The 26,416-nt window shown below is 42.6% G+C and overlaps 1 protein-coding gene and 1 pseudogene across 5 annotated transcripts in view; both read left to right on the top strand.

The window, feature by feature from the left end:
* SBF2 (SET binding factor 2) overlaps positions 1-26,416 on the top strand; it is a 341,532-nt gene that overhangs the window by 309,655 nt on the left and 5,461 nt on the right. For 3 of the 5 annotated variants that reach the window (XM_070425317.1, XM_070425313.1, XM_070425314.1), the window contains 8 exons: positions 2-103; positions 830-1,015; positions 17,154-17,280; positions 20,192-20,319; positions 21,475-21,708; positions 22,722-22,826; positions 24,223-24,413; positions 25,059-25,146. In XM_070425317.1, the coding sequence (XP_070281418.1) occupies positions 2-103; positions 830-1,015; positions 17,154-17,280; positions 20,192-20,319; positions 21,475-21,708; positions 22,722-22,826; positions 24,223-24,413; positions 25,059-25,146 (1,161 nt within the window). Of the gene's footprint in view, position 1; positions 104-829; positions 1,016-17,153; positions 17,281-20,191; positions 20,320-21,474; positions 21,709-22,721; positions 22,827-23,080; positions 23,753-24,222; positions 24,414-25,058; positions 25,147-26,416 lie in introns of those variants that run through there. The other 2 variants (XM_070425315.1, XM_070425316.1) reach the window with 2 other exon arrangements.
* LOC139017611 (non-histone chromosomal protein HMG-14 pseudogene) lies at positions 3,708-5,798 on the top strand (annotated as a pseudogene).

Raw genomic sequence — 26,416 nt, forward strand, 5'->3', positions numbered from 1 at the left:
GCTTCACAGGATCATGCAGCTGGCCGTGGTGGTGTCCGAGGTCCTGGAGAATGGTTCCTCCGTGTTGGTCTGTTTGGAAGAAGGCTGGGACATCACAGCACAAGTAAACTCTTACACATATTCTCATATATTTGGTTGTATATGTACGAATTTGTATTTCAATTAGTTTTTAAATTCTGCAGGTGAACCTTTTGATTAGTGACTAATTTGTATCAACAAAAAAAAGTCCCGTGTTAAACACCCCCTGGTGTCCATCAGAAAGCTCTGTGCTGTGGGCTTCCAGGCCTTACATAGCCTGCAGCTCTGGCTCGGGCATCGGGTGCCACACCACGGGTGCACCAGGCAGGCATGCGCATGGCGCTCCTTGGCCTGCAGTGTGGGACATGGGCCGTCCTTCCCAGGTTTTATCAGTCCTTTGCCTGGTTCCCTCTAAGCTCCTCCCTTACTTACTCCAGAGTGAAAAGGAAAGGTCTGAATGTGAACTATAGTAAGACATTAATCTACGCCTGCCAAAAAGTAGGTTTGAACTGATCCTCTGGCCTCATTAATTAACCTAGAAGAAAGTCACAGTCGGCAAACTAGCCAGGTAAGGATTAAAATCCGGATTCCCTGAAAGAAAACATGTAGACAAAATGGATTTGACTTTTAATTTTTACTAGAAAGTTTGTGGGATTAATTTAATTGGCTGTCCTGGAGCAGTTAGTGAACAAGTTTGGTGCCCAGGTAACTTTGTTGGTGAGTTAGCTATCATCAAAAGGAAGTACTTTGTCTTAGCAAGAGGATTTTTTCAGGACTGAAAATAATAAGTGTCCATCTGCTTGTGCCTTAGGTGACATCCCTGGTGCAGTTACTCAGTGATCCCTTTTATAGAACACTTGAAGGCTTCCGGATGTTGGTTGAAAAAGAATGGCTCTCTTTTGGTCATAAATTCAGTCAGCGGAGCAGCTTGACCCTCAACTGTCAGGGTAGTGGTTTTACCCCAGTTTTCCTGCAGTTCTTAGACTGTGTGCACCAGGTGAGTAGAGCATGCTTCAGTTGACTTGATATGAGGGAAGAAAAGAACTAGCATTTGCAAAGCTGTGCCAGGTGCCTTCTTGCCATAAGTGATGGAGTCAGCCCTGAGACTTCCTGAGGTCTCAGCAGTGGATTCCTGGCAGTGGAGGAGAAAACTAGTTGGTTTCTGAAACTAAGACAGCTGAGCTGGCTGGGCCCCCTATGTGAAGTGTCCAGACTCTAAATTATCGTCTCCCAAGAAGAGAAGCAAACGTGGGCCTGTTCTCCAAGAAGGTTTGACCTAGAGTAGGTAATGGTAGGGCCTGAAACCCAGCCTGTAGTCTTCCCAGTTTGGGAGGGCTTGAGCTTATGCCTGGGAATATAAGAAGTACAGCCTAACCCCTAGAGAAAGAATCAGGGCCCAGCCAAGCCAGCCTAAGAGGTTGAGAACACTGACTCGGTTCTACTAGGTGGCCTACTCAGGGCTAACCAGGAGACCAGGCAGAAACCAGGTATATAATCCAGTAAAATCCAGTGGGAATCTGGGTTGGAGAGATGTGAATGCTGTAGACTCCTTCCTACCTTCATCTCAGGCACATTAGATAAAACTGCTAATGGGGCCTTGGTCAGGATTGGGCTTGAGAATCAGATGGCACTGGGTTTGCATTGGCACCAGTGCTAAATTGGCCAAGGGAAACAGGGTTAACATTTCCAGCTTTGCTTCATCTGCACCACAGCAATGAATGGGCTCTGGCATATCAAACATATTTGTCAGAACAGTGAGCCTCTTTGAAATACATTGGTTTCAGCCATGTTTTAGAAGGAAAGGTGGGAATGTTTTCAGGAATAATAATTAGAACCAGTTCTTCTGAAGAGACCAATTGGGTGTACAGTTATGTTTTTGGTTTTTTATTCTATTAATTACTTAATTAGCTTTTTGATTCACTGTGTAATATTTAAATTTTATTTAAAGTATATAATTTTAAAGTTTTTAGTATTTTATTCAGACTTGTACGATGACCACAATCAATTTTAGAACATTTTATCACCCCAAAAAGAAACTCTATACCCATTAGCAGTGGCTTTCTATCTTTTGGAATAACTGGATATCTCTATGACCTTTACATCATTCACGAAAATTTATTTGAAATGCATTATAGATTTCTAAATGGCTAAAGAAAATTTTTCAAACAGAAAATAAATGATAGGCCCGCCCAGCGTGGCTCAGTGGTTGAGTGTCGACCTATGAACCAGGAGGTCTCGGTTGGATTCCCGGTTGGGACACATGCCTGGGTTGCAGGAGGCAGCCAATCAATGATTCCTTGTCATCATTGATGTTTCTATCTCTCTCTCCCTCTCCCTCTCTGAAATCAATAAAAATATATTTAAAAAGAAAATAAATGATAAGAGAAGGAATCTTGGGATAGCAGAAAGGAAAATATGGGTAAATACAGTAGACTTTTCTTCTCTTGAGTTTTCTAAATTGTTTGATGGTTGATGTGATTCTCAATATACCTGGAAGAAATAGTTAAGACAATTGTTTTTGTTTTTTGTTTTAGAGAGAGGAAGAGAGAGAGAGAGAGAAAAAAAAACATTGATGTGCGAAAGAAAAACTGATTGGTTGCCTCCTGCATGCATTCCAACTGGGGAAAACCCGCAATCTAGGTATGTGCCCAGACCAGGAATCCAAACCTACCACCTGTTGGTGTACAGGATGATATCCAACCAATTGAACCACACTGGCCAGGGCAAGACCATTATATTTTAAATGGGAGAACATAAAGGGAAGTAAGGTTTCTACACTTCACTGAAAGCAGTAAAATGTCAGTAAAGTGTGGTAAGATATAGACTATAATACCTGGAAAGCTATATAAAGCTGGATACTGGAAATATTGGTGGGAAAATATGTAAAGTATATGACTGTCTAACCACTAAGCTGTACACCCAAAATACTATAGATAAATCAAAATGGAATTTTAGGAAGTATTCAGGTGATCCACAGAAGTCAGGAAAAAGAAAACAAAGATTTTAGTATCATGATGTATTATACTTGTAACCAGGTTAAAAAATAATAAAAATACATTACAAAATCTAAAAAAAAATAGAAAAAAATAGAACAGACTGAAAACAAAGTAAAATGACAGATTTAAGCCCTAACATAGCAATAATTAAATGGAAATGGTCTAAATATATTATGACCTAACTACATGCTACTTATAAGAAACTCACCTCAAATATAAAAGTTTTGTTTATACAAGTTTTATTTATAATAGCCAAAAACTGGAGGCAGGAAGGGGACAAAGTGTCCTGCAATAGGTGAATGGCTAAGCAAACTGTTACATCCATACCATGGCATACACCTCAACAATAAAGATGGAATGACCTGTTGATACATGCAGCAACTTGAATGGATCTCAAGAGCATTGTGTTAAGAGAAAGGGAAAAAAGCCATCTCAAATGGTCACACACTATATGATTCCATTTCTATATAACATTTTCAAAATGACAAGAATATGGAGCTAGAGAATAAATGGTTTCCAGGGCTTAGAGAGAATGAAAGGAAGGGAATGGGTGTGACTAGGAAGGGGTAGCTTGCCCCTCAGTTGGTGAGCAGATGAACAAATTCAGGTGTATTCAGACAAAGGAATACTACTCAGCAAGCAAACTGAGTGAAATAATAATATACACAAAAACATGGTGAATCTTAAAATCATTTTGGTTGTGAAAAAAGCCAGGCAAAGCTCCCACTGCCCCCATCACGGGTCCAAGTAGCTTGGGCGGCAAAAGAAGTGGCAGCAGCCAGGCAGCCCAGGTTTGAGAAGCCACTAGGCACACGTGGCCCTCAGGCACCCAGCACACGCCACCCCACGGCCAGGATACCCAAGAGAAAGGTCTGCTCTGCCAAGGAGTAGCCCAAGAGGAAGTCGGCAAGATTGTCAGCCAAACCTGTTCCTGCAAAAGTGGAAACAAAGCCAAAAAAGGTGGCAAAAAAAATAAATCTGCAGACAAAAAAGTGCAAGCAAAAGGGAAAAGGGGAGCAAAGGGAAAGCAGGCCGAAGTGGCTGACCAGGAACCTAAAGAAGATCTACCTACGGAAAATGGAGAAATTAAAATCCAGGAGAGTCCAGCCTCAGATGAAGCAGGAGAGGAAGAAGCCAAGTCTGAAATATCTTAGACCATGTCTTATCCATGGTCACTGTCTCCCTTCTTGTACAATCCAGAGGAATAGTTTTATCAACTATTTTGTAAATGCAAGTTTTTTAGTAATTCTAGAAACATTTTTAAGAAGGAGGGAATTCTACCTCATCCCATTTTTTTTAGTGTAAACGCTTTTTTTTTTTAAGAGGTGAAACCATTTGCTGGTTGTTTATTTTTTGGTACAACCAGCAAAGAGTGGGATATTGAATATGGGAGGCTTTGATTGTCTTGGGTGTCAGTCAGCTTAACATTCCATAGATGAGGGTAGTTTTTATATCCTCTAATACAAAGCAAACTAAATGGCAATTTGGAGTCAGTTGTGCATTTGCTATGTCTTGAACATTTTAAATTACTTCTATTCCCATGTTTTTGGTAGCATTGTTTCCTAAAGAAAACCATTGCTGATCTTGGCTATCCCTGTCAGAATTGTGTGCATCTGTAACATCTCTGGTGTGGTAGTCCAGTTTTCCTAGTACCTTTGTTAGTGTGTTGTGAAAGATTGAAAATTTGATTATGTTAGAGCATATGATATTAAATTTTGAGTGAGTGGGACTTTGATGTAACAGCGTATCAACCTTTGAAGATATTAGTACTTAATATTCTATTAAGGAAAATTAGCCTCCAAATTTTAAGCTGGAAAGTCACTGGAATATCTTTTTAGAAAAGAATCACAACTACATGACTACATTTTTGGTACGTATGTTATGAATTGTCTACAAATTGAAATGTCTCTGTACTGATCCTCAAAACAAACAATAAAATCTCAATTATGGGGAAAAAAAGCTGGGTAAAAAAGACAACACACTGAATGACTTCATTTGTAGGAAATTCTGCAAAAGGCAAAACCACAGTTATAGAACACAGATCAGTGTTTGGCTGGGACCAGTGGTCAGGGGACAGGATGGACCACGGAGAGGCATGAACTAAGTTTTAGATGAGGTAACTGATCCGTGTCCTGATTGTGGTGGTGGTTACATGACTGTACAGTGTGTACACAATGACCAAAACTAATCAACCTATAATGCTTAAAATTGGGACATTTTATTACATGAAAATTATACTTCAATGAACTTGCAAAGTGTTTTTAATTAGTAAGTCCAACATGTCGGTAGGCTGGAGTCCAGAAAAAGAGAACGGCGGCTATTTAGTTTCTCCAGAGAAGATGTTGTGTCTGACGCCCAGCGTCCTTCCGAGCCTGCCTGCCTGCTTTCTGGAACAGAGCAGGGAAGTCTCAGGCAAGTGTGCAGATCTGTACCTGACAAGCTTTTTTATTCTCAAGCCTGATCACTTGCCCAGTGTGTCTGGTGTTCCCAAGGCCAGAGCTTATCAAGTTTGGTTTTCCCAGAGAACAATCTCTTGCTTGCAGGAAGGTAATAGCATGAGGTCTCCGACCGCCTCTATGACTTAGAACCTGTCCTCATTTTTCGCTCTCATTTCACCCCTTTGTATGTTACTCAGCACTTGGGCCTCTGAGTTCTGAGCCTTTCTGGGTTTATAGGCAATCTGTTACCTTCTCAAATCATTTCATCCTATAGGGGTATCCCAATATAGCTTCTCATTTTCTATCACATAACTGCTATTCTTCTATTTTTCATCTTTTAAAAATTTACTGGATTTTCTTGGCCTGCTACTATCTCTCCTCCAATTCTTTCCACGTCTTTTTGGGCTTTTTGCCTTTTAAAAATCCCTTTCCTTGCCCTGGCTGGTGTGGTTCAGTGGGTTGGAGCATTGTCCTATATACCAAAAGGTTGCAAGTTCCATTCCCGGTCAGGGCTCATATGGCAGGCAACCCGATCGATGTATCTCTCTCACATCCATGTTTTTCTCTCTCTTTCCCTTCCTCCCTCTGTAAAATAAATTTTTTAAAAAAATTTATTCCTTCCCTTAAATTGAGGGAGAGATATAGGGGACTGAGTTTGTATGGCTGGATTTGGCTTAAGTTAAATACACTATTAAATGTGTTAAATGTCCATGTTCAACTTGTAGATTTCCACATAGCTAAACACAGTCAGCAACAGAATCCACTCACCATCAGTAAGAGACGGGAGGTTCTCCTGTAAGACATACCTGCCTCGCAGATGGAACATCATTCATTGTGTCTCAAGGATAATAATAATAATTGCTTGGGATGTAAAGCCTGTGGTGTATTGTTGGGGTGGAGGGGGGTGGGCTGGACAGGAGTAATCGAGAATATTGGGAAGTCAACTGTGCTCTGTGAGTACCTCTTAACATTTTAACATACACTAAAACAAAGTACTGAATTACATTCCTATTATGTTTAGAATACATCACAGTAGATGCTAAAATTGCATCATGTTAAAGTCTATAAACTAACTTGAGGTGTATTTATTTTAAATAAAGTAACTTTATTTTAAATAAGGACTTAAAATTCAAATGTTCTATGTAAACCAGTTAGTTCTGACTTTGAAAACAGTTTGATTTTTAATAAAAGCTCAGTTATTTCTAAGTGAATGCTTCACAAACTGTAGAAAATAATGTTGTTCCGGGTCTAAAGACCCCTTTTGTATGATTTCAGATCTGGCTGTACCTCGTTAAAAATTAGTCTGAACCCTGCTTTGACCTAGAACCTCATACGTAATCACCTGAGTGCAGACAAGTCGTGGCAGAGCGAGCATCTGACCTTAATTGCAGGATTTCATGGGTGGGTGGCTATGATAGGTATCAGCTTTGGTAAAGCAAATTATTTTGTGCTGAAAAGGAATTGTTTATTCATTGAAAAACTAGAGACTGTAGAAGACTGCGGTTAACAAATAGTGCTTCTGACTCTCGCTGACTTAATTATAAGGCAGTGTGTCATCATCTCCTTCACACTAGGCCTGGGCATTAGAAACTGCCGTCTCTGAATGCCTTTCGAGTGAACACTGGCGCTTTACATGACTCTGGCTTTTGCCAGACAATTCAAATTAGTGCTGTCCTCAGTCTCTCAGCGGCAAGCCCAACAACATTTTTAAAATAAGTGCAAAATTACGCAGCAGCAGGCGAAACTTCCCCAGGTGGAATATGTTCACTGCTGTTCACCATTTCTAACACGCCGAAGGCCAAAAGGCAGTCCATGGAAATATGCCCAGACTTGTGCATTAGTGCTAATAAGAGTTACAAAGAAAACAGATGAAGCATTGATCTTAAATTAGAGCTGCCTCATCATATAAAAAGCCATTGTTTACGCCAGTGTATCCAGGTGTCCGATGAATTATAAATGCTAGATCACTATTTCATAATAGCAACATCTGGCAGATTTTTTTTGTTACTGCTAAAAGAAATTGGCTTAGCTCGAATGATATCATTACAGGCTGCTTCCTTTTCTTAAAATAGTTGAACCACATTCAAAAGGAAAATACATCCAAAGTACAAAAATGAAATCTTTGCCTAAAATTTCTTTTAAAGATATAACACCAAGGGGGAAAATATGCGTAATATTAATGAAAACATGAAGTATAAGAGAGCAGCTCCTTTATTTCAGCATTGGAATAAGTCTTTGAGGACATCTTAGAACTTTTTTATTATTTACCACTTTGAGAAAAACAAATAATTATAATTTTGCCTTTGAAGTTTATTCAAGTTGTAAATTGACTCATTGTGGTCTGGCTTTGTAATGATTCTCCTCACAGTTACTGTATGCCAGCACTATGATCGGTCTCATTTCAAAGACAAAAGCTATTTTACCTTTGAAGATATGAGCTTCCCTTGTGAGCACATGTGTGAGGAGCTAAGCTGCCCTTACACAGGTTGGTAACTTTAAAATGTATCCAGTAATATTGGCAAAATAGCTGCAGCTAATGGGTTCATGGCATACTCAAGAGTTTTGTGTCTGCATTAAAGCTTTTACTATATGAGCCATAAAGTAAATCTGAATTTGTAATCAGTCTCACTTACTAATTTTTGATCTTTAACAATTTTAAACCTCTCTGCTTCGGTTTATATATATGAATAACGGATTTAAAATCTTTTTTTTTTTTTTCGGATTTAAAATCTTATGTAAGGTGATTAGCACGGTACAAGGCACACAATTAAGGTTTGTTCAACTTAATCTGTAAAATACACAAAAACTAATATTAGCTACTTATTTTTCTAGGGTGTGTCTAAAATATTGATACCATTCTCTATAGGATCTTTTTTTTTTTTTTTTTTCCGCTTAAAGTATTACAAAGGGTATTACATAAGTGTACCATTCTCTATAGGATCTTTTGTAGCTTAATATTTGTAGTTCCTGAAAGCAAATCCAATTTTAACTTATTATATTTTATTCCCAAAATGTTGATCTTTTCTGGTATTTGAGTCATAGTTTATTTTTATGGGCCTTTAAATTTTACAAAGTACTGAATGGCCCATGGCAAAAAATAAGACTCTATAAATTCATGTTCCTCCAAATTCCATTTCAGATTCTCTTCTCATAAATAAGTGAAATTGGCAGATTTCACTCCATAATGGAAAACAAAACTAAAATGCTTCACATAGCTTAGACTTTTAAATCTGTTTCTTTTTTATCTTCATCAAGATACATACAAAATTCTCAGAAGGAAGTGGGGAGGGGGATGGGAAGAGATTAACCAAAGAACTTATATGCATATATGCATTATCCATGGATACAGACCATAGGGTGGTGAAGGCCTGGAGTGGAGGGGAGCAATGGGGGGAGGGGGGGAGGGAGTGGGAGGACATCTATAATACTCTCAACAATGAAGTGTTTTTTTTAATGGGGAAAAAAAGATACATACAAAATTATTTTGAACAACAGAATTCAGATGATGCCTAAGATAGGCCTAACTCTATTTATCAACATATTTTGGGAAATGCTTATATAGAATGAATTTATTGGCTGAGATGCCTATCATTCTACATAATATAATAAGGCTAAATTTATTTGAAGCAGACTTGCCTTTAGGGCCCAAAAATCTCTGTGCCAACTTGAAAAGATTAATAAAATTGATAAACCTCTAGCCAGACTCATCAAAGAAAGAAGACACAAATTATCAGTATTAGAAATGAGAAAAATGACATCACTACAGATTCTATAGGTATTAAAATGTCCATAAGGGAATATTATGAACAGTTTGTACCAAAGGAATCAACAATTAGTGGACAAATGCTTTGAAAAACATAAACTGTCACACTCAAGAAAAAATACATAACTTGAATAGGCATATTAAGGAAATTTAAATTATAGTTAAAACATTTCCATGCTGAAAACTTCAAGCCCAAGTGATTTCACTGGTAAATTCTACCAGGTATTTAAGGAAGAAATAATAGCAATTCTATAAAAAAACAAAAACAAAAAAAAAACTCTTCCAGAAAATTGATGCAAAGAGAATATATTCAACTCAGTCTGTGAGCCCAGCGTTACCTTGGCCTGAAGAAGACAGTAAAAGAACACTGTACACCAGTATCCCTGATGATCATAGATTCAAATCTTCTAAACAAAAAGTTAGCAAATCAAAGCCATTTACATCAATATATTTAAAAAATAATATACCATGGTTAAGCAGGATTTATTCCAGGAATGCATAATTGGTTTCACATTTGAAATCAATTGGTGTAATTCACCATATTAAGAAATTTAAAAATAAAAACCATATGGTCATCTCAATAAATGCAACAAAAGGATTTGACAAAATATAACATTTATTCCCTGTAAAAATTCTCAGAATACCAGGAATAGAAGGGAACTTGCTCAAACTATAGATAGTATTTATTTTAAAACCCTACAGCTAACATCATACTTAATAGACAAAACACTGTACCCCTACGGTCAGGAACAAGACATGGATGTCTGTTTCACCACTTCTCAATGTTGTACTAACAGTCCTCGCCATGCAATAAGGCAAGAAAATAATAATAATAGAGACATCCACGTTAGGAAGGAAGAAGTACAACTTATCTTATTCAGAAACAATATAATTATTTATGGAATCTATAAAAATTAACCATTGGAATATTGAGATTTAAAAATCATTACCATTTATAGTAGCACCATAAAAACATGAAAGAAATCTAACAAAATTTATTAAAGACCTAGACACTGAAAACTAGGAAACATTACTGAAAGTAAAGACTTAAATGAATCAGGAGATACCTCTTGTTCATGGGTCAGAAGACTTAATATTGTTAAAATGCCACTCTCTCCAAATAAGATTCAATGAAGTCACAATCAAACGCCCAGGATGCTGTTTTGTAGAAATTGACAAGCTAACTCTAAAATCCATATGGCAATGCAAAGGATCTAGAATATTCTAAACCAACTTTGAAAAAGAAGAAAATTGAAGGAATAGCACTATTTGATTTCACGGCTTACTCTAAACCTATAGTAATCAAGACTGTAATAATTGATGTAAAGTTAGACAAATAAATCAATGAAATAGAATACAGTCTATAGTCCCACACATATGTGATATATGGAAAATTGGTTTTTTATGAAGATGCAAAAGCAATCCGTAGAGTAAGGATAGACTTTCCAACATATGATGCCAGTTGGATTTCCAGATGCCAAAAAAAATCCACTCATAGTACCAATATAAAAGTTAATTCAAAAGGGATCATAGACCTAAATATAAGGCCTAATACTATAAAACTTTTAAAGGAAAACGTAGAAAGAAATCTTTGTGACCTTGGGTTAGGCAAGGATATCTTAGATTCAACACCAAAAGCATGATTCATAAAAGAATAGATTGATAAATTAGACTTTTTCAAAATTAAAAACTTCAAAAATCACTTAAGAAAGTGGAAAGAAAAATCAGAGTGGAAGGAAATATTTGTAAATGGTATATGCGAAACTTAAGAAAACAAACAACCTATTTTTCTTATGGGCAAAACATTTGTATTTCACCAAAGATACACAGCTGGCAAATAAGCAAATGAAAAGATACTTGACATCATGCGTCATTATGAAATGCAAATTAAAATCACAATGAGATTCCACTACATACCTGTTTTAATGGCTGACATTTTTAGACTGACTACCTCAAATGTGGACAAGGATGTGGAGGAACTGGAACTCCCAACACTGCTGATGGGAATATACAGTTGTAAAACCATTTTGGAAAACTCTTCGGTCATTTCTTAAAAAGCTAAACATACATGTTTCTATATGACTCCGCATTTCATTACTAGATGGTTATGCAAGAGAAATGAAAGCTTATGCCCTACAAAGACTTGTGCATAACTCTTTATAGCAGCTTTATATGTAACTAGAGGCCCAGTGTACAAAATCTGTGCACAGGTAGGGTCCCTAGCAGCTGCTGGCCGGGACCTCCCTTCCCCCGGCTGCCTGCCACTGCCACCCCCTGGTGGTCAGTTCACATCTAATTCCCGGTCGGTCGAACTCCCGCCTGTGGGGACAATTTGCATATTAGCTTTTTATTATATAGGATAACCAAAAATCTAGAAGCAACCCAATGTCTGTCTACAGGAGAATGAATAAACAAATTGTAGTAATATCCATACAATGGAGTACTACTTAACCATAAAAAGGAATTAACTACTGATAACATGCATATATCTCAAATAATTGTGCTAGTGGAGAAAGGCAGAAAAATGAAGTACATACTTATGATTCCATTTATATAAAATAAAAGCAAATCAGTGGTTGCTTAGGGAGAAATGTGCAGGAGGAGGCAGAAAGGTTCATTATCTTGATTATGGTGATGGTTTCAAAGGTGTATAGATATGTCAAAACTTATCAAATTGTACACTTTAAATATGTGCAGTTTGTTGTATGTTGATTATAGCTCCTCATGGCGCATGAGGACTGTGCCTGTGGGAGCCCACTGTGGTGTGTACAGTAGAAGAGTCTAGTGTTCCATTTAAAGGAGGAAAGGAAAGCAATGAGTCCCTGGGATTGATGACTAATGGAGGAAGTGGCATTTTTCTTTCTTACTGGAAATCTAAGCACCGTATTTTGTCTTATGAATGCAATTAGGTCTTTATTATTGTGGTAGAAAGACATTTCAGAAAATTCCTTGCGTTTCTTAATGTCAGATTCCAAATGTGGTATCTAAGTATTAATCAACCGAGAGTTCAGGTCAATCCAATTTTTCATTGAGAAATTTTTGCATTTGTGTTGCTTAAACTGTTGCTAAAAAGTAAAAAAACAAACAAGCAAACAAAAAAACAACAAATTGCTCGGCATCTTTGCTTCCTCTTCCAATAGACCTGATAATTGACCCCAGTTTGGGGGCAGATTGTATTTCCGCTCAAAGCATTAGTAACTACAGGTGTCAGTGTGGCACACAGATGCAGACACACACACACTAGTGCTCCCAAGTTCAAGATCTGTGTGAGGCCAGTCACTCAGTACAATGGGCTGTGAAAGCATTTTTCCACTTGTAGAGGAGTTTTGCTTCTAGTCCCAGCATGTGATCTCCCTGAAATGCCTGTAAGTTCAACTTAAGGTCATGCTCACTATCATTTCCATGCTACTTTACATCAGAAGTGGGTCTTCAAAATTATATTCCTCGGGGTATTAAATATCAGGATAATCCAGGAAAAATACAGATGTGTATGAGGCAAGCGGTTTCTGTGGTGAATGGTCATGAGGGAAATGTGTTGTTTTTCTGGGGCTTTGTTTAATAAAAGTGTTTAAGAGCTTTTAGGGCCTGTTGTGGACGGGGTCCGTGGAAATACTGTAGCTCTGACTCTTCTTCCCTGGACACAGTGAGCCCGGGGCCTGGCCTGTGACTCCTGAGTTTAATTCAAGCGCTGTTGGGGCACAGTTGTTCTTGGAGCTCACCCTGCCGAAGCACGTTACAGGTTTCTCTTCCCTGAGACTCTCAGATGGTAGGGAACCAAGTTCCATCCTCCTAGGCTGTCTCCTTCTGTCCTGCCACCCCCTCTCCATCATGCACACTCTGGTCCCTTGGAGTGGTGCTATTGATTCTGACCCAGGAGCCAGGAGCCATAGCACTAAATGACAGGTCAGACTGTAGGTCTGCACGATGCTTCAGAAAGGAGCCGGGAACCCCTGAGAACGGCCTAGTGGAAGCCACACCCAGGGCCCGTGTCTTCTGGTGTGCATTTGTATCCATAGGGACAAGTGTCTGAAAGAGGATTGTGGCACTAGAGGACATGGTTGATATTTGAACCAAAGACATAGCGGGCTAACAAAGAAAGGAAAGAGAGCTGGTTTTTTTAAGTTGTATTTTTCATTTTAGAACTAGAAGAAAGTATTACTAATTATAATAACCATTTTACATGAACTTATTTTTATGCTGCAAAATAATATTGATCATTAAATATGTATTAGATTAACTTGTTTTATTTAATTATGCGTATAAACTCTTCAAGTATGCTTAAGCTTTATAATTCGTTGCTCATATAACATAATCACAGGAAACCCATGTTTATTCCTTTTGTTTTCACTGACGAGGAAATTTATACGTAATACATATGCTTATAGTTCTGAAAAACCTGGCATATGGCGCACTCCCTAGCCCTTCAGAGCCTTGTCACAGCTGTTCCAAGCTCTCCTGTCCATGGAGCCTGATGCAACAGGAAGGGCGTGGCTCAGGCAGGAGCACAGCTCCTTTGCGTAAGAATACAACTCTCTTAAGTCTTCCTAAAATTATTTTGTATTGCTTTGAGCTAAAATTTTAGTTCAATTAAAAAGCCAATAAGAAGTGTTGGAGAAAGGAAAAACTTTTAATCATCATAGAAAACTAGGTTTCTACCCAATTGATAAATCAGTGATATCAGATTATGACTTTAAATTCCCATTGATCTATTGGACAATTGGCATATTATCCACATGCCTGCTCACTTTGGCTGACAAGTATGGGTCCACGTTGCCAAGTTAAACATGGAGAGAAAAGCTGGCTCTTGGACAGCCTGCCAGCAGTGTTCATTTAAAACAGCTTTTAAGCAAGGACAACTATGATTGGAACTTATCTCAAGCAAACAAAATTCTCTAACCAGTCCCGAGAGATTGAAGAATGCAGAGGTGAGCTTGCTGTGGGGGTTGGAGAGTGCCACAAGGTCATCAGCCTACCTTCTGCCAACAGAAGATGGTTCCACAGAGTCTGCATGAAGCCTCCTCAAGTATGCTGGGGCCCGGGGACTGGTCCCGGCTCAGCCTCACTCCCTCCCTCCCGTGGCATTCCCTTATCTTTATGGCTGTGTCCAGTGATCTCACTGCCTATCTGCTGATGAAAATGTAGGGTTAAAAGGCATGAGCTCCTCTGCCTTCCCTTGGCATGTGAACATATCTTTCTATTTTATCTACTCCTCTGTCCCTTCTCATCTCTAAGACTGTTCCCTATTTCTGGGCCCTCAGCCTTGTTCATTCTTGTTTTCCCAGGGCCTTATTCTCTTAGTTATCAGTTCTTTCTGACGAGAAAGAACCATAATTTGTTCTCTCTGTATGGCTCCTTCTACATTGCCTTCAGGCAGGCACATATTTCTTTTGTCCAGAAAACCTCCCTTGCTATCTCCCTAAATGACCTCTCCTCATTCCTTTCACCACCAAACTTATGTAAGTACAACTTTTCTTGTTATATTACACTAGAGGCTCAATGCATGAAATTCGTGCAAGAGTAGGCCTTCCTTCCCCCAGCTGCCGGCTCCAGCTTCCCTCACAGCCCCGGCTTCATCCAGAAGGTCTCTGAAGGGACATCCAGAAGGATGTCTGGTCTAATTAGCATATTATGCTTTTATTATAGACTAGAGGCTGGTGCACAAAAATTTGTGCACTCAGGGTGGGGGGGGGGGGGGTCCCTCAGCCCGGCCTGCACCCATTTGCAGTCCAGGACCCCTTGGGGGATGTCCACCTGTCGACTTAGGCCCACTCCCCCGGGGATCAGGCCTAAGCTTGCAGTCAGACATCCTTCTGGAAGCCAGAGGGCCCTCGAGGGATGTCCGACTAAAGGCTTAGGCCCCTAAGGGAGCTGTGATGAGGAAGCTGGGGTGACAGAGGAGCCATGCTGTCCCACCCCGCCACCCTGGGTCGGGTCGCACATGGGACGCCCGCCGCCCCGGGTCACAGATAGCAGGCCCGGATGGCAGCAGGGCAGGCGGGATGGCGCTGTCCCGCCCCATCACCCTGGGTGGCAAATAGCAGGCCTGGATGGAGGTGGGGCAGGCGGGATGGCGCTGACCCGCCCTGCCTGCAGTATGCAAATTAGCTGCCATCTTTGTTGGTGGTTAATTTGCATATCGTGCTGATTAGCCTATGGGAGGCATAGCGAAGGTACGGTCAATTACCATGTTTATCTATTATTAGATAGGAGTCTAATTCACCACACATGCCTGGAAAGCAAGAACCATAACTCATGTTCATTTCTATCTGTCAAGTGCCTTGCATGGTGTAAGGTAGTTAATGGGGCACAGATTTTGGAGTCAAACAAGCCAGAGTTCAAATTTGGGCTCACCGGTTCCTGCTAAATGATGTTGGATAAACTGCTTAATCTTGCTCATCCTCAGTCTCTATTCAGAGGAACTGAATAGACATTTTTCCAAAGAAGACATACAAATGGTCACTAGGTACATGAAAAAGTTCTCAACATCACTAGTCATAAGGAAAATGCAAATCAAAACCGCAATGAAATATCACCCCATACCTGTTAGGATAGCTATTATCAAAATGACAAGAGGTAAAAATTGTTGGTGAGGATGCAGAGAAAAGGGAACCTGTATTTGCTGTTAGTGGGAATGTAAATTGGTACAGCCACTATGGAAACAGTATGGAGGTTTCTCAAAATAACTGAAAATAAAACTACCATATGACACAGCAGTCCCACTTCTGAGTATATATTTGAGGGAATGCCATCACAATCTCAAAGAGATATCAGCATTCCCCTGTTCACTGCAGCATTTTTCACAATAGCCAAAACATGGAGACAACCTGTGCCCATCAATGGGTGAATGGATAAAGAAGTACTATTCAGCCATGAGGAAATCGGGAAATTTTTCCATTTGCAAAAACTTGAATGCATTATGCTAAATGAAATAAGTCATAGAAAGATGAATACTATATGAATTCACTTGGATGTGGAATCTGAAAAGGCCAGACTCATAGAAACAGGGTAGAATGGTAGTTGCCAGGGTCTGGGGGGTGAGGGGCATGAGGAGATGTGGGTCAAGGGATAAACACTTACAATTATAAGAAGTTCTGAGGACCCAGTGCACAGCATGGTTGGTGACTATCCTGTATAATAAAAGCCTAATATGCTAATTGTCCAGTCGGCTGGTTGGTCGTTTAACCAATCAAAGTGTAATATGCTAATGATATGCTAAGGCTGCTCAACCACTCGCTGTGACATGCACTGACCACTAGGGGGCAGATAGTCAACCAGTTGACCAGTCGCTATGATGTGCACTGACCACCAAGGGGCAGGCACTCTGACTGGTAGGTTAGCTTGCTGCTGGGGTCTGGCCGGTCGGGATTGAGCGAGATGGACCAGACACGCCCTGGAACCCTCCCACAGTCCCTCCCCAGCTGGCCAACCTCCCCAGCCCCAATCGACCTGGCCTGCGCCCTCTCGCAATCCAGGTCCCCTAGAGGGATGTTGGAGAGCTGGTTTTGGCCCGAACCCACAGGCCAGGCTGAGGCGCCTCTAGTAGGTAATAATACTTGAAAGTTGCTACCTATAACCCTACTGTGGTAATGATTTCACAAGAGACATGGATATCAAATTATCACATGTACACCATAAACTTACACAGTGTTGTATATCTCAAAGTCAGAAAAAATTGCTGATCCTGCAGTGTTATTATGCAGATTAAGTGAGATTACGTTAGCAGTGTGGAGAGTAAATGACATTGTTATAACAAGCCCTCGCAAGGCATCTGGGACATGCAGGTACAGAAAGGCTGGTTCCCTCCCACCCTCACTCATGGCGGGGATGCAGTTACGTGGCGACACGGTGTCCTGCACACCTCGGTCAGTGCTCAGAGGCACGGCCTCCACGTTTTGTCTGGTTTGATTCTTACTCTTTTCTTTGCCTTGTGTGTTTCAGGTTCACAACCAGTATCCAACCGAGTTTGAATTCAACCTCTATTACTTAAAGTTCTTGGCTTTCCACTACGTATCTAATCGCTTTAAAACATTTCTCCTGGATTCAGACTATGAAAGATTAGAGCACGGTATGTGTTTGCATGCTCTTGTTTTATCTTTTTTGTTACTTGTGTGTTTATTATTAAAACCTCTACTAACATAACTGCCTCAGGTATGGCAAGGCCATTGTGGGGTTTCGGCCTGAACTAGGGGAGCAGAGTGGATGTGAACACGGGCCCAGATTCTGAGATGATGTGTGTGTTAGTCCTGAGGCCCTGCAAGTGGTCATCCCTGAAGCACCTCTGAAAAGTGAAATCTGCTTACTACTTTAGTATCTCAAAGTGGCATCCCTGTTTGAGGAGAAACATTTGACTGTTTTTCCACTCCTGGCACACTCTGGTAGGAAAGGCACTGCCCTTGGAGGCATTTGAGTAGCAGTAAATGCTGTGGGCTCGCCCTAGCTGGTCTGGCTTAATGGATAGAGCAGCCGTGGGCAAACTACGGCCCGCGGGCCGGATCCGGCCCGTTTGAAATGAATAAAACTAAAAAAAAAAAAAAAAGACCGTACCCTTTTATGTAATGATGTTTACTTTGAATTTATATTAGTTCACACAAACACTCCATCCATGCTTTTGTTCTGGCCCTCCGGTCCAGTTTAAGAACCCATTGTGGCCCTCCAGTCAAAAAGTTTGCCCACCGCTGGGATAGAGCATCGGCCTATGGACTGAAGCGTCCCGGGTTCGATTCTGGTCAAAGGCACATGCTTGGGTTGCAGGGTGGATCCCCAGTGGGGAGCAGGAGGCAGCCAATCAATGATTCTCTCTCATCATTGATGTTTCTATCTCTCTCTCCCTCTCCCTTCCTCTCTGAAATCAATAAAGAAATTTTTTTTTTTAAAAAAATGCCATGGGCTCTGACAGAAACAGACCTGGGTTACATTCCAGCAGCAGCTGAGTTCTTTGGACGAGTTAAGTACTTCTCTGAGTTTTTTCCGTTTCCTCATCAAAATGGCCCTTTGAGCCATGGTGAGCACAGTAGGAAATATTTGTAAATTTCTTAGCACAATTGCTAGCACATAGTAAGCACTCAATAAATTTTAGACATACCATCATTATTTGTTATAATTTTTCACAGCATTACTAGTTGTAAGAAGTAAATGCTGAAACTCAGTCAGCTCCTGTGAAAACATTTTCCAAGGGGATTTTACATTCTTTTGTTGTTGTAGGGAGAGGGAAGGGGAGGATACACATGACTGAGAAGACAGGCAAATTTTTAAAAATCAGCAATTTTCAGAATATTATATGTACCTATATATTCATAACAAGGACTCTTTTAGTGACTGAAACTATTTACTGATGTTCTCAATTTAAAGTATGAAACAGGAAACATTGCTTTCCAATGCATGCTATTAAAATCGTCTAATAACCCTGGCCGATGTGGCTCAGTTGGTTGGAGCGTCATCCCGTACACCAGTAAGGGCACATAACCAGGTTGGCGTGCATATGGGAGGCAACTGATTGATGTTTCTCTCTCACATTGCTGTTTCTCTCTCTCCTTCCCCCTTCTCTGTCTAAAATCAATAAAAAGATATCCTTGAGTAAGGATTAGGAAAATTGTCTAGTAAGATACTTCATAGTTTTGGTAAGCGAGACAGCACTGGTGAGACCATTCCCACCTGTTAGTACTTCCAGACCTTTGTTGACTTATAGAATTGCCATCCCACACATCTTAATCAGAAACCTTAATTTCTTAAGCACCCATGTGTTGAGAAGGCATTAAATAGAGCTGGTTACATTGGACGCTGGAATTACTTGGAGAACTTTTAAAACAACTAACCTCTGGGCCCCGTCCTCAGAGATTAAAGCCCTTGGTGTTATTAACATGTGGCCAACGTTGAGAACTACTGTACTGGGCTCTGCAGTTCAAAGATAGAGAAGAAAACATTAATTAGTCTTAGGGGGCCTTCATGGGATTTTGTGCAGCCGTGGACTTAAGACATTCTTTTATGATAAACTGGTAAAATCCTTATTGATTTTTGACTGAGTCATTCAATTCAAAGCAAGAGAGGCACCCGTCCTGGCCTTTAAAAAAAAAACCTCCTGCCTCACCCCAACACATATTCCTCTCAATTAAAAACGAAGTGGGGCCCAGCCTGCGTGGCTCAGTGGTTGAGTATCGACCTATGAACCAGAAGGTCACGGTTCGATTCTTGGTCAGGGCACATGCCTGGGTTGTGGGCTCAAACCCCAGTAAGGGGCATGCAGGAGGCAGCCAATCAGTGATTCTCTTTCATCATTGATGTTTCTGTCTCTCCTTTCCCTTCCTCTCTGAAATCAATAAAAAATATATTTTTTTAAAAATAGAAAATAAAAATAAAACGAAGTGGGGTCATGTAAGAGACTGACTTTTGGAAAGTACAAAAATAATGTCAGAAAACCCCTGAAAGGCCCCCCCCTAAGTTCAGCTTTTGTTTTTAAGTCACCCAGAGTCCAGACCACACCCTCTGTCATCCAGATCTCCATGACCATGATTTGCAGTGTATATAAACTACTAAACAAGAAAACACTGGAAATGGCTTCATAATAGACATCCAATGACTTAAAAAAGAAACAAAATTATTTTAACTGAGTTTCATCAGATCAACTCTAAGTCCTTCCATTTTTTCTGCAAGAATGTGTAGCATGTTTCCTGGCTCGCCTCTGGGGCCTCGGTGTAGGTGAGGAATGTAGAATGCAGATGCAGAATGTAGATTGGAAGAGAGCCATGATGTCCTGGAAATGCTGGAAGCCTTGTCAGCTGCTTCCCTTCCATTTGGATCTGTGTCCCTGTGACTGTGAAGTTCATTCCTATCTTTAGCTTTGCAGTTATTTCCTAAGGTTTCTGCACATACATTGCTGTCTGTGGAGCCATAAGAAATATTCCAGTTTTCGTCGGCTACACACATCATGCTTTTAGGCAAACTGCTGATTTGAGTTTTGTTGAATGTCTTTGGACTTACAGGAACTTTATTTGATGATAAAGGAGATAAGCACGCCAAAAAAGGACTTTGTATTTGGGAGTGTGTTGACAGAATGCACAAGAGGAGTCCCGTTTTCTTTAATTATTTATATTCACCAGTGGAAATTGAGGTAAAAAGCATTCATGTTTCATTTTCTGAATATTTTATGTCAAAGTTTTCCTTACTTTGAGTGTACACTGCTGTTTAGGCTTTTTATAAATGTCTGATTAGGTGTCGGACCAGAAGCTATTCAAAAGTTTGATAGACTATGGGTTGGGGTTATGATGGTATGGAGACTGTTCTCCAAATTCTTGACCACAAAAAATTGGGATCTGGCCCCCAAAATCTGGAAGGGATAACTTCAGGAACATCAAAGCAAGTCAGCTTTCCCCAGGAAGAAAGAAACCTCAACAGGTCATCTAAACTGAAAAATCTAAAATACTTGGGGAAGAGTTCTCTAAGTCCATCTGTGCCAAAGTTGTGGGGGACCCCGTGGGAAGCAGAGGTGTTTGGAGCCGGTCCAGGAAGGTGATTCCCAGGGCAGCCACACTCTGCCATGCACACCTCTGTGAACGAGGCTCTGAGGTGGGACAGGCTGGTTTGATGAGCAGTAGCACCTCACTGAGGGGCACGGAGGCCCCTGCCCTGGCCCCGTGCATTAGGACCCCAGCTGGCCTTTCTCCAGTGCCCCTTCCTCATGGGATGAGGGATATGAGAAACCAAGAGTACATGCTTAGATGCCCCTCCTTCATCTAAACCACCCTCTGGTGCCTAAAAATTTCTGACCCAAATTCCAGTTACTCGCCAGCCCACTTCTCTGAGTCTGTCTCCCAAACCAGTGCTTGTCGCCCTAGGCCCAAAGGGCAGCTACGACAAAGTGTTTTGGCAGAAAGTGGACAGATTTTAGCTGCTGGGCTGGGGTATACACACACGTTCATATAAGGCCCTCAGACTATAGGAGAGAGATGGGTGGGAGGAGCAGGGGGTCAGGCCGAGGGCTGGGCTGGGACCAGCTCCTCAGGGCCACACTTTCCGGTGTAGAATTCCAGGAGCCCCAGATTTGAGCTGGCCTTCCAGGTCATTACGGAGTTATCTTTCTCGGAGTAGGAGGATAGAATATATTTTATGTAACCAATTGTTTTGATGTGTCCATTTAAACACTTAGATATGTGATATTTGAACCTCTATTCATACTCTTGCCCGAGACCCTGCAAATTCTAGGGGCTGGCCTGCAAGTAAGCTTGGGGTCAAGATGAAACTACATTTCACAATTTTCTTTAAACAGGCCCTGAAGCCCAACGTGAATGTCTCCAGCCTCAAGAAGTGGGATTACTACATCGAGGAGACCCTCTCCACGGGCCCGTCATATGACTGGATGATGCTGACCCCCAAGCAGTTCCCCCCTGAGGACTGTAACCTGGCCAGGGGTGCTGGGCCACAGAGCCAGAGGAGGACAGTGTGGCCGTGCTATGATGACATCAGCTGCACGCAGCCCGACGCTCTGACCAGCCTCTTCAGTGTAAGTCAGCAGTGTGTAGAGTGTAGTCACACACCTGGGGCTCCGCGGAGTCAAGGAGGCCTGGGGAACCCAGCTGGTTAAGACGGACTGGCTCACAGACTTCTGGGTGCAGCTCTCCCCACTCTGGTCACGGTAGCTCCAGGGGGAGGAGGAACCAGACTTGCTCCCCAGCAGCAGTGGGGGACCAGGCTGAGTTTTCCAGTATTTCGAGGAAGCGGTCAAGCAAATGCAACAATTTGCAGCTTCCCAGCTGGTTTAGCTGCCCAGGCAGCCTGAGTCAGGCCTGGGTTATGGCTTCTGTGGGTGCTCCGCTTCCTCTGGTCACCAGAGTGGGCAGCTGATGGCCTGGTGGGAGTACTGCCAGTGTCTCCCACTAGGAATATTCTGGAGAGAAACCATCCTGGCAGTAGCCACGCTGGTGAGAGCAGCAGCCCCGAGGAGCGAGGGGGGCCAGGCAGCTGCTGAAGAGCCTCGGTCGGTCCCGGTCCCGACCAGGAGCGTGCCTGGGGAGAGCGCTGGAGCGGTGCTGTGCTGACCGCCAGCTCCCCCGGCCGCAGGAAACTGCTCCTGAGGAATTTCTTGACTTGTTCTTTCCACATCTGGTTTCAATCATCAGAGTTGAGGGGTTCCTCTGTCAAGGACAGACTTCCCATCTACCTCAGCTATTAGGGTTTGGACACTGGCCCACTGCTTGACCTTTTGCTGTGGCCATTAGATTTCCAGTGGGCTGGCCAGGGTGTTTGGGATACATATTTCTCTCCGTATTGAAGCAGTTCTGTATAAACCGTCCTGGTTACAGATCCTCATAAATCACCCTTGCCTCGTGCCTCCCATCAGCTGGAGCTCCACGCTGTTCCTGGCTCGGGAGGCCGAGGCCGTGTTTACCACTCCCGTTAGCTGCCCGTGCTCCCCCCCCCCCCCCCCCCCCCCCCCACCGTTCATCTGCGCCAGTGCAGAGACGTGGCTCCGATGAAATACTGATCTGTCCGAAAACTCCTTTAATTACTTTGCAGGAAATTGAAAGATTGGAGCACAAATTGAACCAAACCCCCGAGAAGTGGCAGCAGCTGTGGGAAAGGGTAGCCGTGGACCTCAAAGAAGAGCCCAGAGCAGACCGCGTGAGTTGGCACAGCCCCCTGAGGAGCTACTGCTGAGCTTTGTGAGGGTGCTGGTCAGGTGGGGCCGCTGACAGGTGACCCAGGGGGGCTGATAGCCAAAGGATGGGGCAAAGGGAGGGTGGTGCCCTGGGATTCCAGGGCAGAAAGTTCCAAATCCCCAAATACTTCCTGAGTGCCTCACCTCACCACAGTGACATAACACTGATGTTTCAGGGCCTCATCCATGGGAAATTACTGGTTCTCTTCTATCTCAGAGCCTCTGTGGTTTCAGCTGATCTTCTACCACATGAGGGAGGAGAGGATGCCAAGACCAGGTTTGCTCCAGAGGAATAATAGGGAAAATAAAGTATTTTAAAAAGACAAAAGATGTTGTTTTCTGTTGTTCACAAACACACACACACACACACACACGTTTTCTGTTTCTGAATTAAGAAACATTTATCAAAATACTTTAAAACCAAATACTCCGTTTTCTGTTTCTTATGCCCCATTTCCTGTTTCTGACGTAAGAAACTTTTATCAAGCACGTAACATGGGCAAGGGCCTGTGCTGGGCACCATGCGCACAGTGAGGGCGTGGGTCCACCTCAGACATGAGGACAGGCACAGGGATCACACAGCTGCCACTTGGTGCGGCCACCAGGCAAACCCAGGTCAGATTGGCTGCGGGGCAATACCCGGGAAGCTGGGACAGTGTTCTGGGGAGCACTTTGGGGAGCAGGGAGGTCAGCAGGTCAGAAGTCACAGTGGGTCACGGAGAGAGGAGGGCAGAAGAAAGCCGGAGTGACTCGGGCACTGATCTTGCCTTCAAATGGCAGGTCAGGAGCTGTTCTCAGGCCACAGGTGGGTGACGCCTAACTTCTTTTCTCAGGAAAAATACAGTTTTTTGTCTTTTTCTTTCTGATTATGGAAGTGTGATATATTTATTCTTTTAAATAAGATAATACACAGAAAGTTATGAAATAGAAGATAAAAATCATCCATAGTTTATAACCTAGAAATAAACAACAATGCTGTCAAACTTGTTTTATTCTAAGTGCGCATGTAGAAGGGATTTATTACACATACTACTTTAAAGCCTGCTTTCTTGTTTTTATGTAACATGTGGCACACATGTCCTCCCATTTGTCACTGTATAATGAACCAGAGGCATCGATTTTAATGGCTGTCTAGAATTCCACTGTACGGAAATGTTTTAAACAGTCCCCTAATGATAAGCATTCAGCTTGTTTCCAGTCTTTTATTATTATAAACAACTCCAGGATAAACATCTTTTTATGCACATTTTGCTTACTGGTTACGTTTTTTCCCTTGAGATAAATTTTTAGGAAGGAAATTACCGGATGAGCAGCTTAAAGTCTGCTAAAGCTTCCCTCCTCCTGTTCTTCCTGTTTCAGCCGCAGAGACACCCTCCAGGCTCCCCAGGGATGGTGTCCACCAACCTCCCTCCCTATCAGAAGAGGTCCCTGCTGCACCTCCCAGACAGCGTGGCAGAGGAGCAGAGCGCCAGCATCTCCCCGTCCAATGGCGTGGACCGCAGAGCCGCCACGCTGTACAGCCAGTACACGTCCAAGAACGACGAGAACAGGTGACGCGACGGGCAGGCTGCGGGGCTCTCCCCACCTGCCCCTGCCACGCTCGGCCCTTTAACAGCCTGGGCCAGTCTGCACGGCCTTCTGTAGACTGATTTTGCTTTGAGTCTTTGTTTCTGTTTTCAATGTGTTAGATGGTTCTTTGAAGAGGAAAGATCAAAATTACAACTAGAATATGCCAAGAGCTAGTAGTTATCTGGTTGAGTCCTGATTCTTGTTCCCTCCTGTCCGCCAGATCTCCTAAGGGATTCTGTGGTAGTCAGCACTTCTTCAGGGGCAAACAGAAACCCAGTTCCTGCTAACTCACACAGACAGGAATTGACTCGCGTAAACTGGGAGGCTTCTGTCCCCTGGCCAGCTCTGCTGGCTCCGGGGATGCGTTAGTCCCAGCATGGCACCCAAGGTGGCCACCGAGAGCGCCAAGCCCCACCAGTTTGGTAATTCCAGCAGAAAGTGGCAGTCTTCCCCAAAGGTCCGATAGAAACATTCTAGGGAGAACTCTGATTGGTTTGTTTGTTTTTTCTTTTTTAGGGATCAATTGAGAAAAATAGAAATTTAACAAACAAAATCTGCAGACATCCCTTTACAAAATTTTTTTAATGAAAAATCAAAATGAACTGCCCTGTTGTCATTTCTTCTAGGTCCTTTGAAGGAACACTTTACAAAAGAGGGGCTTTGCTGAAAGGTTGGAAGCCCCGCTGGTTCGTGCTGGATGTAACAAAACACCAGGTAATGCTCACAGCCTACAGAAATCGCTCTCGGCTGCCTAGCTGCCGTGCGCCTGTGTCCAGATGGGGCATCCCTCATGTACAGTGCTCTCCTGACATCAGCGTGTCCCTGAGCGAGGGCAGGGGCCTTCCGAGGCAAGCTCCCGAGTGGCTCTGCCTGGCGTATGCTGGCGGAGACAGTGACAGCTGAGCCCAGAGCATTAAGAGCAATAGACTCTGCTTTTTTTTAAATATCTTTTTTGTATTGATTTCAGAGAGGAAGGGAGAGGGAGGGAGAGATAGAAACATCAATGATGAGAATCATTGATTGGCTGCCCCCCACACACCCCACACTGGGGATCCAGCCCTACCCCGGGTATGTGCCCCGACCAGGAATTGAACCTGTGATCTGGTTCATAGATCGATGCTCAACCACTGAGCAACACCAGCCGGGCAAACTCTGCTTTTTAATGCTCAAATATCTTCTGCTCATAAACCCACGCTGGGAGACCCTGAGATTGTCAGTGTGTTGCATGTTATATGCACATATGGAGCCTGTGAGCACTCCCAGAATACACATTACCTTCAGCCGGCAGCTTAAAGCATCCACGCACAGCTGAGGGCACTCATTTATTCGACAAATGGGATTGCACACCTTCCCTGTGCCCGCCATGCACAGGGTTCTAAAGAAGGCATGATTCTTCCTCATAGACGGCAGCAACAGGGGAGGGGCCCCGAAACAGGCAGGTGGACGGGCCCACGCACACCTGGAACCCACAGTGGGCAAGCGCGAGATGGACCTCACTGACCTGTCGGGAAGCCTGTTGCCTGTTGTTAGGTTCTTAGCTACTGCCGTTGAAGCCCACACATCCTAGTGTCATAGCTTGGCTTCAGCAATGCCAGGGGAGGGGGACCCCTAGCCAACCCCCCAGCCCCTCTGCACCTTCACTAGTGAGAGTCGCATGGCCTCCCGTGTCCCTGGAGCTGACAGGGCTGCCTGGAGGCGAAGGGGTGCGTTTTGATTCTCAGTGCACCGTCTCTAAAATGGAGCCTGTGGAGAGCGATAAGGACTGTTACCCTCAACCTGTGCTCTGGTCGGACCAGCATCTGGAAACTCCTTCCAGGTGAAGATCTTATGCAGAGATCCCCCTCTGTTCAAAAGATTCCATAAAGGCTATGCAGTCTTTGGGGAGGAATGTAGAGAATTTCTTTCCAGATATGCAATCAAGCCTTTTTTAGACTTAACAGTCCCTGAAATCAAGTCTGCACTATGTATAAAAGTTCCATTAAAT

This window comes from Myotis yumanensis, unplaced genomic scaffold (assembly GCF_028538775.1).
Source record: "Myotis yumanensis isolate MYYU_CA2020_CCGP unplaced genomic scaffold, mMyoYum1.0.hap1 SCAF_10, whole genome shotgun sequence".
Classification (NCBI taxonomy): domain Eukaryota; kingdom Metazoa; phylum Chordata; class Mammalia; order Chiroptera; family Vespertilionidae; genus Myotis; species Myotis yumanensis.